This window comes from Cyrtonyx montezumae, unplaced genomic scaffold (genome assembly GCF_038088225.1).
Source record: "Cyrtonyx montezumae isolate F1298 unplaced genomic scaffold, pur_monq_1.0 scaffold_13, whole genome shotgun sequence".
NCBI classification, from domain to species: Eukaryota; Metazoa; Chordata; class Aves; order Galliformes; family Odontophoridae; genus Cyrtonyx; species Cyrtonyx montezumae.
In genome coordinates, this window is record NW_027071859.1 from 25,279,978 (window position 1) to 25,299,660 (window position 19,683).

At 34.9% G+C, this 19,683-nt stretch overlaps 1 protein-coding gene across 1 annotated transcript in view; it reads right to left on the reverse strand.

Annotated features, from left to right (window-relative positions):
* Positions 1-19,683, reverse strand: part of EYS (eyes shut homolog) — a 718,119-nt gene that overhangs the window by 596,233 nt on the left and 102,203 nt on the right. The window contains exon 11 of the mRNA XM_065730862.1: positions 15,893-15,997. Within this exon, the coding sequence (XP_065586934.1) occupies positions 15,893-15,997 (105 nt within the window). The remainder of the gene's footprint in view (positions 1-15,892; positions 15,998-19,683) is intronic.

A 19,683-nucleotide genomic window follows, 5' to 3' on the forward strand; every position in this document is an offset into this window, starting at 1 on the left:
TATTTTCTTAGCTCCTTTTTAGGGAGCTAAAAAAAAGACACTCACTTTTCACCTTTAAAAAACAGGTATCTTTAAATGTAACGCCAGAAAACTATTAACAAAAACACATACCCTGAAGAGATATCAGGACAAGTAAATGAATCCTGTATCAGATAGAAAACAGTTGTTTGTTAGCTCTGTTAGAGAAACTGCATGTAGCTTTTGAGTTGTGCACTAACTGCAATATGAAAATTTAGAGTCAGAAACAGTTCAGAAGTTTCACAAGACTCTGACTTAATATTTTACATAGTTAATATATACTGTCTCCTGTGAATTAAGTATCTGTTATGAAGGATTACAGAGATAAATAGATCTTGTATTTTCTTTCAAACTGGTTTAGCAGAAAATAGGAAAATAAAATAGGAAGTTCGTTAAATCACAGAATAATATAGGTGGAATGACTGTAAGGGGTCCAGTACTTCAACCTCCAGTTCAAGACTCTCTCCTTTTGAAAGCAGAACACCTTTCTCAGGATGTGACATGCCCGACTGCATTCTGAAAATATCAAAGAATACTGCAACCTCCACAGAAGCTTTGCTATAACTTCTGACCATAATCCCTTACAGTTTTTCTTGTACATGAGAGAAAAAACTCCACTCCTTCTTCATTTCCTTCAATTATATTGTCATAATAGAGCCTCCATGCTTGCCTTCTCTAAACTGAACTAGATAAACAGCCCCCCTAGAGTCTCTCCTAACTTATGTATCTGAACACTGCTGACAGTAAGAATAATCAAGTCTTCCCATTCTGATAATGGGATAGTGTAGAGCATCCATATACAAATGACTTAGAGGACTTCACAAATATGATTTTCTTGCAGAAAAACAGGTAAGTGCTTCCAAATGAATAGATAGAATTTAGATTCCATAATCATTTGAGAAACAGTAGATGCTATAGCTGCTACTGGAACTCCATTGGTAATGATGAACAGTAAACCAAGTTCTGTTATTTACACGTTGCTATCAGCAGTCTTTCATTCCTAATAACTTCTGGAGTTGAAAAAAATATATACACTGTGTGAGAAGTAGAAGGTATTATCCTCCTGCCATTGTAAAAAGTACAGAACATACCTGAATATGGAGGGGATTGGTAACAGACATTGTATGGAAATATACTGTAGCAGTTGCATTGGAAGTCTGCGAGCCTGAGATGCTCAGCCAATGAGTGCCAGGACAGGTCTGCCTGCATCAGACCCAGGGTATATAACAGAATGGATTTTACCGACCAGTTGTGCAGTTTCTCCCTTGTCAGCAGGGGGTGCGTGCCCATTGCTGGGATAATGAATAAAATTGCTGCTATTACTGAGATCTTTGCCTAACCCAAAATTCTTCACTTAGAGCATTTCTAACAATTGGATGTAATTCTCACTGATATACTAAAATTTACTGAGCTCTCTGTATGCTCTCATTGTGAAACAACCTCTTCAATTCAAAATTCCTTTGCAATATAGTTTAAAACCACGCACAAGGGCATATATATAAATTCTTATTCTTCTCCCAGTGCTCCAGGAAGTTATAGTTGTGTTTAAGAAGGAAGGATATTTATAAGTCAATGAATATCATCTGAAAAGCCTTAGAATACCCATTCTCAATCCCTCCTCTATTTCTCCAAATTTAGTAACTACTTCACACATATCTTTGCAGTTCTCTTCCAGTGCAGTAGTAACCTAGAGAAGTCCAAATGAAGCATATGCTTCATTTCCTTATACATACAGACACATACACACAGCTATGGGAGAGAGTTCAAATAGATACAGGGAGATTTGCTTGTGAACTTCTCATTCTCTGAAAGAAATCTATTGAAGTGTGATTATTTAATCAAAAATAGGCATCTAAATATGGTGAAATGAATCATTCACTAAAAGTAACTTCTTCATATTTGCTATGCAGCAAATATTCATATACTGATGACTCTCAGAGAAATATCTCAAGCTGAACAAAATTAATGCCATCTCTTGTTAAGGACTTCCTATTATGAACACACCAGATTGTTATAAGGTACTTCCTGTCTGAAATCTAAATAAGCCTTTTATATAACTCTGAAATGTTTGGTCGTTCTTTGGGATGTTAGTACATTCAAGAACTCAGTGAAGAGGCTACCTCATACAGATATGCAATACCATTATTACCGAGCAACAGAAAATCAGCAGCAGCTAAAGTATCTATTGATTCTTCAGTGACCCTGGAATTTCTAAGCATTTCTTACCCAGGACACCACAAGATAGGAATGTGCCATGAAACTTGGTAACCATAGCTCTCACTGTTGCTTAAACATATTCTTCCCCAGATCTGCTTAAAATATTATCACACCATCTCTTCATGTGGAAAGAACGCTTTCATGTTTTAAATCATGCAAAAAAAAAAAAAAAAACAACTGGAGAGTACACAGCTCATGCATACATTCAAGTTTGTACACTGACTCGATCACTTTCTTCCTCAGAGTAGTACTTGAAAAATGAAAGAATCTCCCTCCAATTCAAAACAGAAAAATATTTTATGGTCAGGTTGTCTAAGAACTCAGTTTGTAGCACGTTATTAAATGTGCTTGCTATCTCTCAACTGTGAAGTGATGTTTGGACTTTCAGTCATAAATTACAGGTAGATTTATGCACACAGATTTTTTTGGTTTTTTGCAAGACTAAGAAAACTGGGTAAAGTAAGACTAGCACTACAGCATATCTACACACTGATAGTGCTAAAGATTCATTGCATTGGTTTGTACTACCCCTTGCCTGTTCACCCAAGACCAGAGCATAAGGAGAAAAAGGAGAAAAAAATTGCAACAAATACACAAATTAACAGTATCATCACATTCCCCCGGTACCTTTCATCAAAAAGAGCCCTCAAGCAACACTCTTTGTGCTATATATTCATTACATTATCTACCAGGTAGCAACCATGCCCATGGTAAGGAGGTTAGAACTAGTTGATATTTAAGGTCCATTCCAACCCAAGCCATTCTATGATACCATCAACACACACAGGAGAGAAGATGGCCTTCATTCTGTTTAGTTAATCCTCTATAGCCTTCTAAGAACAGAAAAATGCCCTTCTCCTGGACAGAATGAGAAATAGACTCACTGGGATATGGGAATGAGAGAGGCAGTGCAGAGAGCATTGCTAAGACATACTGACCTGGCCAACTCTGAACAATTACTTCCACAGAGAATTCCTGGTAAGTGCCCAATGGGTTTCTGAGAGAAACCTCGGGGCAGAAGTCACAGCAAAAGTAGGGATAATAGACACAACTTGTCTGATAAACTACTAAAAATAGCCAGTCTTGTACATAGAACAAATAATCACCTTGCCTATTTCTCCTTCTTTAATAGTAATATCCCCATACTTTCCTTTTAAGTATTTATGCTGCAGCTGGCTTAAAATAGATAACTCCTCATCTAAGGAGACAGAGGAGGTGCAATAGTTATTTCAGTAGTTCCTTCCTTAGCCCTCTGAAAAAGGGGACTAGAGCACAGAGAATTGGGAAAAATAGCTCTGATATTACGTTAACAGAGATATATTTTTTTTTTAAATTAGGAAGATATTTCCCAATTCAGGCAATATGAAATATTACTGTAATCATATTCACTGAATTCCTCAGAAACGTGCAAAGACATACAGTTAGATTGCTAAATGCAGCTTGGTGGAGAATGGACTGAATGAATTATTCACACTGATCATGCTTATTCTTTAAGACTATCACTCTCTCTTCATCCCACATCTATAGCATAGAAAGATCACATTGTATTTGTACTGTACTGAACATAACCATTTTTAAAAAACATTTAAATAAAGTTGATTCTTAAATGCAACCTATACTAGTGTAAGGTTGCAGTGTAATAGAAAGCAACATAATAGAAAGTACAGCAATAAGAACAGCATAGCACAATCCAAAGCTACTGCAAATGAGAACAAGCCCAAATGCAAAAACTGCAGATGCAAAAACAAAGGAAGAAAACCCATAACCTTCAGAAAACATCCAGTAGATGTATCTCCACTGCCAAACCTTAAATGAGGTCTGGGAAGGGGTGGATCCTGGCTCCACCCCTTCTGGTCACTCAAGTGCATTGCTTGCACCTGAGCTCCCTGGGGTTTGGTCCTGCCTTCTCACCAGGTGCTCAATCACTGTTTCAGCCTGTGACTTTAGCATTTCCAATACAATTAGCTATAAGAATATAACAAGGAATAACACATTGCCTTTAGATTTTTCTCTAAAAAAATAAATGAAAATAAAGCTAAAATAAATGTTAGGCATGTTGCTTTAAATAAATGAATGTTTTAGTTAATAGCTTGAGCTTCAGTAACTGACTTCTAAGAATACCTTTTCTAACTTTTATTTCGTGCAAAGAAACATCTCTTTCAGAGAATGAAGCTGATTTGCTGTGATGAGAGATTCATTATCCTTATTATGAGATCTTATGTTTTCAACATAGTTTTATTCTGATTGATTTTAAATATGGTACATAATGATAAAACCATGGAGTTATTTTTAGGTCACGCATGATGCTCAACCAAAATATCAAATCTAAAAGTGGATATATCAAGATAATAGTGGTATTAGATTACCCAAATATTGTAATTACTCTTTAATTAATAAAAAATACATATATTCAATATCTTACTTCAAAGATCAATAAAATACCTTCCTACTGCCTATCTGCAAGTATTCCTGCACAAAGAGAACATTTTAATGGGGAGACAAGCTAGAGATGAGAATAATTTATTACAGAGGTAAATTTAAAAAATATATTTTTTATTTAGATATCAGTGAGACAGAGACCCAGCACATGTATTCTAACATATGTAATAGTAACAATTGTTTGATAAAAACATCAAATAATATAGTGCCACTGAATGTGGTAACCAGCTCTGCTGAAATTTCACAACTCAGCATTTCTTCTATTAATGTATAATATTCTCCAAATGTACAATAACCTTATACGCTTTTATTTTAACAATTATTCCAATACACAGGGAAAAGGAATTTTACGTATTGTATAAATAGAAAGCATGCAAATTATTCTCAAAAACAACCATTATTTTACTAATGCTTTCATGAAAATGTAGTCCTAGTTATTTAACAAATGAATTAAAGTGTAGCAAGTTGTATGTGAACTGTTTGGTCACGGCCAGTGATTGAGTAGCTTGTGAAAGAGAATAGGCAGTTCTGGGAGCACAAGTGGAAGCAATTCATCTGTATGACTGAAAGGGGTAGACCCTGGCTTCACTCCTCCCTAACCTTGTTTAAGGGCTGGCTGCCATAAGGGAAGTGTCTCTACTGGGACATTGCCTCCTTTGGAGTGTTTAGTGAGCCCTGATCCTCAGAAAGGGATTAAGCAATTCCTTCTTTCTAACCATATTTTGATCTCTTCCTTTCTTGAGTGATCCACAACTAGTTTAAAACAGCTATATCTGCTACTGCCTATCTTTATATAAGTTAATGAAAGTGTAATGCTGTAGGAAATACTATAAATTTGCCACTGTAGATATTCTGAATTCTACTGACCTTTGCCAAGAAGTATTTCTTTATCATTATTTTTTTACATAGTAATTTGTTTTGTAAGATGTCTTCAATAATAAACTGCACCCAGAAATGCATTTTAGAACATAACTGGATATAGTGGTATCTGTATGTGTTGATACAGACAAAATATTTTTAAGAGGTAACATAAAAGAAACGGTGCATATCAGTTTCAGTCCACTGTGCAGGAAACTTGAATTCTCAGAGGGCATTCAGAAAATACTCACACTGCAAGGCTGATTGTGAATAATGAATGGTAATGCAGTTGGAAACAAGGGGTCATTTTCAGAAGAAAAACTAGTGCTCAATCAATTCTGAAAAACTATATTTGGAGAAAAGCAATCTCAATCTAGAGTGTTGTTATTGAAATATTGCTAAACAACCACCTGCACTCTGAAACAATAGTCATGAAAGTATTTTTTGTAAACACTCCTGTCATTTTGATTAAAGATAAACAAGTTGCCAGTTTTGTGAAATTACAGCATTCCCTTGTGTCTATTCTGCTTCTATTCTGATATGTCAGAAACTTCTTATTAATTTTAGAAACAATAAATTTAGTAATGTCATATCAGACATATGTCAAATGTAAGATACACAGTCATTGTGACTTAACAGATTTGGGAAGATAAATGTTATAGTGTATTGCAGATGTCAGAATTAATGTGCTGCATGACTTTCCTTCCAGATCAGATAACACTACCAAAGCTGAGAATGAATGTTATGTATCCATTTGAGAGTTCTCTCACCAATTTACTCTTGATAGGACTTCCTTATATATATGGAAATGCTACTGAAATAATCTGTTACATTTCTACTTTCTATATTCTGGTATAGGAAAGCAGAAGTACCGTGTACTTAAAGATTAGCCCACACCTGTTAGGCTTTTATATATATGCAGAAGTAGTCCTCGTCCTACTTATAGGCAACCTACAATTATGTCTAGATGTAGCTCATGGTGAAGACTAATAAAAATCTAGGTCAGAAGGGACTGCTGAACATTGTGTTGTTCTAACCTTCCATTGAGAGTAGGACCATAAATTATCATAAGGTGGTCACAATATCGTATTCTCTAGTTTATGAGGATAAATTTTGCATTGGTTCTCCTTCTCTAGTACCTTTTATAGATGAAATGAATGTATTTCCAGAGTTAGCATACTTATGACTGCCTGTTTCTCCACCCATTCATTGTTTCCGCTGTCCCTGCTGTCCATAGAGCTAACTCTATGTCTCCTTAGTCAGGCCTACTCCCTTGTCTTTCATTATTCTTCCTAGACTCTGTTCTCAATTGTTCCATATTGTTTATCCAGACAAGTGTTCAACCCTCTAGGGTAAATAGTTCATTTACTTCTGTCATTTTATCAGCGCTAGCATTTAAACTTTAACTTTCAATCATTTTATTAAAACAGCTTGAGACAGAGTTGTTTAGACAGCTTGACCGGCTTCCCAGATGTGTCTATGAGATTCCGAATATGAAGTATATTATCTCCTGAAACATGAAGGATATGACTGATCATGAAAATAAGACCAGAAATTGTATTCTATGAAAGAAAGAAAATTAAGCCACAGTAACGTTTTTTTAATTTGTTTTATCTTTGGCTAAAAGGCATTTTTCCTCTCAAACAGTTTTGTTTTTTTTTTCCCCGTTAAAATGATTTTTTTTCCCTAGTAAAAGATATACAGGACTGAATGCAGTCTGACACCTAAGGCAACAATTTAGCATTCTGTTATATTTTCAGTGCTTCCAAAGCTAGTCGTTCATAAAGTATGTTCCTTACAAATCTATCCTCACCTCAGAAAATACATGGCTCACTGTAGACAAGTAGCAAATTCCATACTGTTTTGACAGAGTCAAGATTTTACCTTGGGTTTCTCAAGTCTTTTTAATTTAATAGTGCTTCAGTAGCTACACCCACTTGTTGAACACAGTATTTTTTTCCGCTGTGAAAATACATACAGCAAAATAATCTGTAATTTATGAGACAAGAAAAAAAAATTCTTAGGAACAGTACTGAATTACTTGGTCTTTCATGACCAATTAACCTCCTTCTAACATTACTGGAGACGGTGGCATTTATAGTGGACAGGAAAGGAGGAGGGAAGTGTATATTTCAGAACAGTGATCATCTGAGTTAATACCTATTGGCTAATTTCTTGAAGAAAGACTTTAAGTAAAGCAGTGGTTTAAATAGATTCCAAGTGTCTTGTAGCATAGAATGAAATACCTTTTTCTGGTAAGACCTTTCTAACTACTGTCATATTAACTTGAAAATCAGCTAAGCCACATGACATTTTAGGAAGAAAGAATAAAAAGCTAAATACTAGTTTCAACATGACAGTAGGCAATTCTTCAAGAAACCTAATTAACTTACTAGTAATATTTCTCTCACTGTTTTTAGGATGGTTCTGCTGGAGACATTTCATGTTCATTTCACTCTGTAACCAAGTCTCAGTGATAATGATTGGTCTTTTGATGATTTGAAATATATTAATTCTTCCACAGAAAATGAATAATTTGAAGATATTTAGTATAACTAATGATTTCCATGGATTTCATTATGTAGAATAAATAATTATTTGATTTGACACATTCACAGCTAGCAATAGTGTTGATCTGATCAATGCTATTTCAAAAACGGTAGCAGAATTGTCATTAGCAATTTTTGCAGATATTCCTTCATGTATCCAGAAAACCAGCAGCCTTTATAAAAGACAAAATATCAAGTGTAATCAACTTTATACATTTCCTGATAGCCTGTCTTTTGTATTAGGTATAAGTTTTCCTGAAATGTTCTCTTTTTTTTAATCTATTTTTTTCTCTCAATTATAATAAAGCTCTTTATGAAATGTCAAGTCTCTTTATTTCTTGAAAGTCTTGGCTGTTATATTTCTACTTTCAAATCAGCATGTTATTTTAAATGCTAGAATGTATGCTAAAGTATTTACTTTCTAACCTGATAAAAAGTTTTTTTTTGCTAGTTGTTATAAGTTGGTTAGCAATTAAAATTTGAAAATGGTAGCTAAGATATGCTTAAGCACTTAAAGAATATAGTATTTTTAGCTTGATTTTCTTCTAAGTTAAACTGCATATGAAGAAATTTTGTATTAAGAAAAAGTTATGCAATGATTTCATGCATGTATATGCAAGAAAAAAGTAAAAAAAAAAAAACAAAACCTACTCAACAGTAAATGAAGCGATCAATTTGTAGTTTTATATTTATGCTTTTTTTAAAAGTGTCACTTCTGTTTATTTCAGGAAACTTAAAGTTGAGTTTTGATGCTCCTGTGACTGAAAATCTTTACTTATAGCTCTCTTCTTCTAATACAGCACAGAATTCAAAAGGGATTTCAGCCCTGAGAGATAAACAGCTGAAAATTAATAATTCATTAGGCAGTAACTGTAGTTTTTCTTGATTTCAGTCCCTCAATGCCATCCTTCTGAACAAATTCTTCAACTGTGAGATAAAGGTTCATGATACTGTAGGTGATGAAATCATCAGTGTTAGTACTCCAGCTGAGGCCATACCAGGACAGTGTGTGGTGGGTTTTGTGAGGTTTCATTTTACTGAACTTTTTAATGGTGCCTTATTGTAATTTATTTTCATTGCTATATAAACATTGAGCTTCTGCTCCTATCCTGTTGCTCATTACTTCTTAATGTTATTTCTGTGAGGATTCACATCTAGTTCTAGTATATACACATATTGACACTTGTCCTTTTAAGATCCAGATAGGATCTAAAAAAAAAGATTTGTGCTTTATTAAAGAAGATGAGCCCTTTTTGAAAACTGGAAGGTATAATGAGAAAAACAAAGTAGAAAAGTGTGTAGATCAAAAATACCAAAACTGAGTTATAAAGATGGTAAAAAGGTGTCATGCCAAGACTAAGGACTGTTCACTTTTACTGCAATATCACCGGTGATAGAAAAAAAATAAATAAATTCACCTGGATACATCTCATCTCATCCCAAACTTCTCAGCTGGAATTCATCTCATTTTATCTCAGTCCAAATTTCTGTCTAAAATGCAGTTTTCTAAATCTAAGATTTCTCAGCCTAAGCTCTGGTACAAGAGACCAGTACCTCCAATAAAATGTTCATCCCATCTCTTGCCTTGTAACTACAAAACAGGGAAAGCAATACTTAATATATTCAAGCATATTCAGATTTGTTTCTTCACAACAGTGACAACTACACTTAAACCAACCAAAGCAAAGCAAAACAAAACAAAACAAGTACTGAACTGGCTGGATCAGGTTTGTGCCAAGTGCCAAAGTACAAACATACTAAAAGTACATAGTATGGATGTCCCTAATGTAAATCAGGTGTCACTTGCACTACCATAATACTAGTAATTAAATATCTTCTATCAAGTATTTAATCTGATTTTTTTAATAGAAATATCTAACCATTGAAATAGCATACAATGAAAGTGATGAGTGGCATGGGAGTAATGCAGAAATGTTTTTTAAAACTCCAGAAAAGGAGGTTGTCATGGAAACAGCTGGTTTTTAATCTTTTCATTACTAAAACTTTATTTAGCTGCTGCTTAATCTTTATGTTCTTTTAATAAAGCGATCTTCCTCAAGTCATTCATGATTTTATATTTCTCAAAACAAAATGCTATGTTAAGAACTTTTCAGATTGAAGGCAATGACTAATGGCATATTCATCTACACTGAAACATAAAGATGAAAACTTCCATTTTATTCCTGCACTCAGCCAGATGAAAGATTATAAGAGAAAGGTGGCTTAGTTACTCTATCTACAAAAGGCTTTCTAGACAATATTTTGCCTGAAATGAATTGAAGTAAAAAGAAAACATGGATAAATAGTCCCCACATTTTTAAATGCTTAAATTACGTTATTCTACCATGAATGTAATATGTGAGGTAAAAAAATCACTTAAGAGAATTCATTTATGAAAATAAGAGGAAAGGAGTTGTAAAGTAACCAAGTACCTTCCAATTTAATCAGAAAAGGAATACTAATACTTGGATGGCAAAATAAAAGAAAAAATGTTTCCTAACTAGCCTGCCTGCAAGAAATAGAAGTTTAATTAGTCTGTATGAGCATACCTTCCACAAATAAGCATTTCTAAATATTAATTATATTGAACAAAAGAAGTATTAAAAACCATTGGGAGAATAATAGAAAAGCCAAATTTTACACATCTCAGAACAGAACAAACACAAAGGCAAAAAAAGTAACAGTGATTCAGTGAGCAATAGAATTGTCAAAATGGCAATAAAAAAAAGGAAGAGAGATAATTTAAAAATGCACGAATGTAGGGGACACACAAATGAAGTACAATGCACAATGAATTAACAAGGCAGTAAAACACAAAGGCAATAAATGCCTAACTTCTGCAAATGTGCATGTTATTATTCAGAATAAGAACAGATCTAACACTCTCCACTGAGATTTTTTTCTTCTTAATAATCTGGATTTATTGATAGCTAAAATGTTTTGTGGACTCAGTAATGTCAAGAAATCCTGTAGTGTATCATTGTTTCAAATACTGTACTGTATTCAGTTATCTGCTCTCTCGGTTTCTTGACTGATCATGCGAAGAACTGCATTCACTCTGTGCTGAGCCAGCATATTAGATTCAGTAAAAAAGCTAAATTGAGTACATATCATCAGTGAAATAACTGCCATTCCTTTCATTGATAAGGACAGAGTTACGTTGCTTTTTTAGTACACTAAATTTGGAATACAAATTAATCAGTACTGATCAATTTTTCTGTTACTGATGAAGAAGATCACACAGAGACGTAGTTCTAATTTCTTACTAACAGAAAATAGACCACTGGGCTCAGCCGCACCTTGTAGTTGGAGCTTAGGAGCCAGCACAGAGCAGCCCTGGTCTCTCCCATGCACAACCTCCACTGCCAACATCTGTCAGTTTACACTCAACACACTTTGCACAATCCAGATAGTCTCTCTGGCTTAGGTATATAAAACATGATTAAAGAATATGATACACTTCAGCTTCTTGTCACTGAAATTTCAGCTTTTTCAAGTATTTGTCTAGTATTTGCATTCCAGATTTCAGAACTGAAGACTTGCCTTTGCAAAAGAAACATATATGCCACTTATGGCATATACTATGAGCAGTGCCCATAGGAGTCCACATATTGAGTAAGATCATTAGGCTTACCTGTTTTTCCATAAGCTAATATTTTAGAAAGGAATTAATATACACATAGAGAGTTGAAATTCAATTGGTATATTCTATACCACAGAAAAGGGTGCTCTTATTGGAGGATGTAGTCTTTCTATTATATTAAAAAAGCAAAACCTCTAAAGAAATTCATGGTAGATAATCGTACACCACAATTAATCAATACTGTTCATCAGCTAAATAGAAATGATATTATCTAAAATGACAAAGTTCAACTGTAAAAAGATCTAGTAACACCTCCTGCATAAAGTCTAAGACTCATCGGAATATACCAGAAGCCATACTACCAGTAGCAGTAATTTTTAAGAACTATCTTATAGGTTCATACGTTCTTAGCTGTGCTATAGGGAATTTCAATAAATTATTTTTAAAGATGCAGAAAGCATATTTTTCATATGAAAATAATAGCTTAGGAGAGAGAAACTGTTTAAGTTTGAAAACTTATATAGGGCATTTCAGATATTTTATATGACTGTGTTAGAACAAGTATTTGGGGTAGATCTGGGTAGCTGTCTGGAGGAAGGAAACTGGTACCTTGGATGCAGATTAATGTTACAGTTAGAATTTGGATTTGGATGAACAGAAGCCAGTGATGAGAACCAGCTCAACTCTTTCTGCCATCAGCTGTACTCAGCAGGGAATACTTGATGTATTAAAATATTTTGTGCAAAAATTCATCCTGGAACAATGTATAATTTACAGCAGACTATCTATATCAAAGCTCATTGTTTTAACACTCAGGCCATCCTTCTTTTCAGTACTTATAGATGTAAAATTTATTCAGTAGTTGTCATGGTTTTATGATTTTTCGTATTGGTATTCCACATTATAACATCATGTAGTGCATTAAGAGTTAAAGAGTTAATGCTCCAGCTCCATGGATCATTGATAGTTATGGGTATACCTGTCCCAGAAGTGAAGAAGAACTATGTTCCCCAGGGGACTTTGCATTGCTTTGCATTTTTACATGTTTATGCTCGGAGGGAAAGATAAAAACTATTTGTGTGTCACGAGACACTCTCTTTCCTTTGGGATCGACTCAGCAGTGGGTGCTCGCTGCCATCTCACCTTCAGCATTAGCGTAAGGCCTTCAGTTTATCGGACACTCTCTCTTGCTCATTTTATTTGATTTATTAGCTTCAATACCAATTATATTGTATTATATTGTGTAATTTTGCATTCCGATATCTCATTTAGTAAATTAGCTTTCCTCCTCAGATCGTTGCTGCAGTTTTGTTTCTAGGCCCATCTCCCTTTTCCCTTTTCCCTTTCCTCCTTCCCATTTCCCGGGGCGCAGGTCCACGGGTTCCCCGCACCAATCATCATGGAACCAGGCCAAACCAGTCCGTAAACCATTGACATTTCTTTTCTGAAAGAGTGGTCAGGCACTGGAATGGCCTGCCTAGGGAGGTGGTTGAGGCACCATCCCTAGCGCTGTTCAAGAAGCGTTTAGATGAGGTGCTAAAGGACTTAATTTAGTAGTTGGGTAGAGATAGTGATAGGAGGATGGTTGGACTAGATGATCTTATAGGTCCTTTCCAACCTTATGAACTTATGAACTTATGACAGTAGCGTTCTCTTTGTTTCTAAAACATTCCTTTCACATTTCCTGCTACAAACTCTTATTTAATTAAAATAAAAATGAAAGACCAGTAATTTCAGTCAAAAGCAATTTGATCAGTCTATTCTGACAGTGGAATTAACCTTAATTTCAGCCAACTGCAAAGTTTTTAGCAACCTTGCTCTTAAATATAGTCCTTTATAAAGACACAGTATCTGAAGCAGCTTGTTTCAATATCAGAAGCAACATAACTATTATCATGGCTTTCTTGTTAAACTTGCTTTTTAGTCATACTAATTATCTTATTTTCTTGAAATTCAACCAAACATGGAGACCACATAGTATAGTAAAGAATCTAGCCCTTCAAGCTTTTCATCCATCGTGTTCACCTTATCGGGGCAGTCAAGCATTTTCAAATGCAACACTATATGTCATGTGTAACCACATTGGCTTTTGAAAGTGTGTGTATATATAAATATTATATATCTTTTCCTAAATCTTTTTTTTGTAGTTTGGTTTGGTTTGGTTCAATTTTTTCAAAACATTCAGGTTTGTGGCTGATTTAACCACAGAGCCAGAGGGACCCTGAGAGGTTGGATAGTTGAGCTGACAAATGTCTTGAAGTTCATCAAGAAGTCCTGCACTTGCAGAAGATCAACCCCAGGCACCAGGACATGCTGGGAACTGCCTACCTGAGAAGCAGTTCTGAGGAATAGCAGCTGAGGAGTCCTGGTGGATACCAAGTTGACCATGAGTCAGCAATTTGCCCTTGCTATTAAGACTAGCTAATGGTATTCGCTGCTGCAATAGGCAAAGTAATGCCAGTTGGTCAAGAGAAGTAATCCTTCCCTTCTATGCAACACTGGTGAGACATACCTGAAGTGCTGTGACCAGTTCTACCCCTAGCCCAGTACAGGAGAGACATGGTCATACTAGAAAGAATGCAACAGGAAGCCACCAAGATCAAGGATCTGGAGCACCTCTCCTGTGAGGAGAGCTTGAGAGATCTGAGTCTGTTCAGCCTGGTGAAGAGGAGGCATGTCACAATAATTTGCTCCCCCATCAATGACACAAATTCTATTGTATGAAAAGCTTTTTCATTTCACTTTGTAAAAAGTAGAAGATAGATACTTCTGTCTGAAGTTCCACCCCATGTAAGACTGTTAGCAAATGGAAACTGAACAGATAATAGCAGAGCAGTGTGTCGGATATAAGAATCCTCGCCTCAGAAGAACACAGGAAATATTGTTCAAGATAAGTTTTAGCTACATCTCTAATTCAGTAATAGTTGAATAAATACCTGGATGAAGCAAAAAACACAAAAGCAGTGTCTTGAATTTGAAGATGTAGCTCAGTATTGTTTTCAGTTCCAAATTCAACTGTATACTACTCTTGAAATATTTAAAGATCTTTTGATACTAAGTTTAAAGTGATTTAAAACAATCGTTTAGCTTACGAGAGATAGCTGAAGACAAGTTTCAGCATTCTGATATTTTCAGGTTTTACAGATTGCTACCAGTTTCACTTCTCAACACCTCAGTACTTCTGTAAGCCCTCTTAGAATACACTTACATAAAAACAGATTTTCTAACCTTGTTTTCCTCAATAACAATGTCTAAATATAGACGTCAAAATCAAAAACCATACTATAAAGTTCATCAGTAATTAATGATCTGTATTTATAGAGCTTATCAGTCTTTACTTCAGCATCCTTTGGCCCTTATGCTGTTAAAAATTTGAGAAAGCCTACTGATCTTTGCTAAAGAGTTTCTGATCTCAGGAATTTCTATGCCATCCTTTTCTATGTTTTCTTAACATGCATACAATAATTTGCAAAATCACAAATTAGATAGCATATACATCATTAGCAAAATATTATAATCATAATATATACCATTATAATAATATTATCATTATATATCATTAACAAAATATTCTGCATCATATTTCTCCTTTTATTTTGCTGTGTTTTGTTTCTATATTCTATCCTTTTATTCATTTATTTATTTACACTGTATGGTCAATACAGCTGCTGCCTGATTAGTGTGGCATGTCCTTTGCATATTGCAACATATCTGCCAGTCTCATGCAATACTGTAAATACTTAAGGGCAGCTCAGATGGCACACAATGCACATACTAAGGCAACCTGACTGATCTAATGCATACTTTGCGCTCAGCTCTTTTAGGAGTGAGTATTGCAGCAAACAGAATTGTATTGCAAAGAATAGGATTTTGAATATTCATAAAATTTCAAAATATTTTGCTGTCTAATATTTATAATTTCATCAACAAATGTTAAGGTTATATAAGGTTATATAAATGTATAAGGTTAAATATATAAATAGACACTACATAACTAGAAATCTCCAGTCTTGTTGTATTTAGATATCTAAGTTGGTCATAGTCGAATCATGGACACTCACTGATACAATTTCAATTTTCATTAGTTTAAATAAGTAGACCTGTACCTTTCAAAATGTAAGCAAGGTGCTGTAACCATATGAAATTTCATAGCACATAAGTTATAAGCACGGAACTTACACACAATGTCAATTTAACAACTGTATTAAAAATGTATATCAACACCTACCCAGAGGGCAATTGCATTTGAAACCATTTATGTTCTCTTCACAGGTTCCTCCATTCCAACAGTGTATGTCTAGACATTCATTCACATGGGCAGTACATGTTTCTCCTGAAATTATATATTAAAATAAATAAATAAACAAACAAACATGATGGCCTGTTCAAATTATAAGGACATATTTATAATGGAAAAGGACTACCCGACTATCATAGTCTGAATGCTGACCTCACTGGTCAAAGTGTACTTGAGTACACACAGACACTGATAGGTATCTTTTACATCATTATTTTTTCTGCTTTATTGGTTACAAGAGAGCATTGAAAACATGACAAGTGTGAAAATATAAAGCTTTCCTAGTAAGGATATGTGCAATTCTGGAGACTTTTCTCATTATACATAATTACTGCATTCAGGCAAATTTTGTTCAGTTATGTCAATTGGTTCCTTTCATTTCACCCATGTTATGGTTTTATGATTTTTGTTGTATTATCGATATTCCACATCATAACATCATGTGGTGTATTGGGAGTTAAATGTTAATGCTCCAGCTGCATATACCTGACCAGGAATCGAACCCAGACCATGGCAGAGAGAGCACTGGCTCCTAACCACTAGATCAAGAGCATTAGCTGAAACTTAAAGGAATTGATGGTTTTTTTAAATCCCAATACACCACGTGATATTATGATGTGGAGTATCAGTAATACAACAAAAATCATAAAACCATAACAACTCATTGTGTCCTCTGAAAAAGAATGGTAAAGAGTCATTGCATAGGAATAATAGACCAACATTAATTTACAGTTAAGTGTAACAGTAGACTTCAAATTAGGTTCTGCAGAATATTATCAGTACTATGATACTAGCTATTCCTTTCTCCATATAATACAAAGAAAGAGGTTAAAAAGTCACTGAATATTATTTAATGAAACAAAATGCAGATGTTAGTTAATTAAATAATTAAGAGTTGAGGCAAGAAGCACAATTAAATGTAGATTGGTAATCTACACCAGGGGTTGCCTTGATTTGTAACACGAAAAGGCATTTCCAGTTGCAGTAATGTAGGAAAAAGAAAAAACAAAACCCAAGAAAACGAGCAGCAAGTTCAGTGCCTATTCTAGGTCTGCAGTGTATAAAGCAACTGGATCTTTCTGTAAACTTCATGGAAGAGTATAAAAAAAAAAAAAAAGAAAGAAAAATTGCCCTGAGTTCTTTACAGTGAGGAAAATATTTGATCTCTTATCCTCGGGACACATATATGCTCTCTCATACAATCATACGCATCAAAGAGAATCAGCTCAAATAACCTGCATTTTGCCACTCTAACTATCTACCATATCAACTAGAAGTAATGAACTTTCATTGGAGAAGCCCATAGTAGCACTGAGATTCCCTTTCACACTTAAAATGATTGTCAGAATGACTCCTGTTATTTTTTTTCCTGCATTGGCCATAACATTTTGAGAAATTTGAAGAAAAAAGGCAACACACATATAGAGACCAAGGAGAGTCAGTAGCTCAGTAAAGGAGAATCAGAAATTCAGTAAACCGAGGAACGATCTGCTATCATAAATTGGAACCATTAGGCTGGCAGTCCTGATGGGATAGTAGGAAATAAAAGAAAGGAATAAAGACAGAGAGGGTAGCTGTGAACTGTGCAGTATTTAAAAAAAAAATAACAAAAAATTGTGTACACTTGTCAAGTTAATCCCTTGAGGAATTCAAAAATAAAATGACAAACTGATGAACAAACCAAAAGGTTAATTCTGTGGCCATGTTTTGTCTGAAATACAATGCCTGGTGAGTCCCGAGAGGATGATGAAATAATGAAGGCTAGAGAAATTTCAGGCTGAACACTGCAGTTTTTGCTGTGCTGGGCAGCAGTGACAAAATCTAATTGTGTGTAGAAAAGCTAGGAAAGGAGTCAAAGCCATTCTCACACTGAAGTCTAACAGGAGGGATTGATTCTGTCAATATGAGATAGGATGCAGAGAAAGGGAACTTGTTTTTTGTGACTTCATTTGGAAAAAAAAATCTGTCAATCTGTAGTTTAGAAATACCTACTAGTGGTATTAGAAACTGAATTTAACTTCTAATATCACATAATTTACTGCCATTCTTTTAAGACTGTATTAATACAATATTTCCTTAATACATTAATCTGTAATGCAGTGCTCCACATATTAAAATATTTAGTCCAAATTTAGATGATTAATCACTAATATAAATGTCTAGACTGCTATAGAATAAAAGTAAAATGTTATATATGTTATATATGTTCAACTATGTGGTGTAAAACAATCTGGTATTTAGCTTTTATATATCTGTGGGCATGCTCAGTGTGTGGATTCCATTCCTCGTTTAAAAAGAAATTTGTGAAAAAAAAATAAAATCCTGCTCTGATAACAGTGGTGTTGATTTTTATGACTGGAAGCTGTAATTACAGTTAAATTACTTCAGTTGACAAAGAAGCAATTACACGCTACTCAGCCTTATCTGAGTTATCAAGCATGGAGAATACTTTTTGTATAACTGACAAAAACATTGGGAAAATCACTGACTGATATACAGCTTCTACTAGCATTAATACTTGCAGAATACTTCGGAAATTCTTGAAATCTTCCAGCTGAACACACTCTTAGCACATTAAAAGGTTCACGGCTTTCTGTATTTTTATTTTTCTTTGTTTGCTTCAAACTATCAGTATTTCTTATATTCACAGCTAAGACAGCTTCTATAGATCTCTATTACCATCCCCTCCACATACGTTTTGTTTAACTCCTACTTTTGCTATCTAGCTACTGAAAAGTAGGCTGTTAACGGATGTGATTTACCATCCAAATGTTAAAAACGCACTTCTGGAAATTCTGTACACCTCAGAAAAGGCCAGGAAAATAACTTCTTGTTTTCTCTACTCCTTGAGTCATGTTAAACTTCAGAAGAATCTTCCTGTGTTACTATGCATTATGCCAATCAAAAGCACGTGTAGCAAAAGTAAAGGTACATTCTTTACAAGGACTGCTCTGAAAGTAATTCCTCCTATTCTATTCCGTTGGCCAGTGATGTCAGAGATGGATGCTGGTCACATGGCAGTAGTGGTTGAACCTTCCCACCTATATTCGGCCATATTTTGTTGCTGTATTACAAATGGCAGCAGCGAGACAGTCAGATAAAATAACATGCAATGTGGAAGTGCATATGAAGCAAAGGTATGTAATTGAATTCCTCCATGTGGAAGAAATTGCACCCACTGACATTCATTGATGCCTGTTGAATGTCTGTGGAGACAAAACAGTGTATGTGATCACAGTGAGGTAGTGGGTGGAGCATTTCAGCGATGATGACAGCAACATGAAAGACAAGTCATGTTCCAGACAGCCATGAACAGCTGACTCACCACAAAATGAAGAGCATCTCGACCGGCTCATCTGCCAGGGAATTGTGTACTGAGATGAATATTGGCTTCAATGCATTGGAAATGATACTGTCAACTCTGGAATATTGTAAAGTTTGTGCCCAGCTGTGTCCCACAAACACTCACAGAGGAATAGAATAAAGAACACCATATGCAAGGTTGTCAAGACCTATTGTGCTAATACAGAGCTGAAGGTGAGAATTTTCTGGATCACACCATTACCAGTAGCAAGATGTGATGTCACCACTATGAGCCAATGTCAAAATAGTGGTTCACGGAGTGGTAACATGAGAATTAACCATTGAAGAAGAGGTTCAAGACATAGCCCTCAGTGGGTAATACGATGTACACTGTCTTTTGGGGAAGGAGAGAGGTTCTG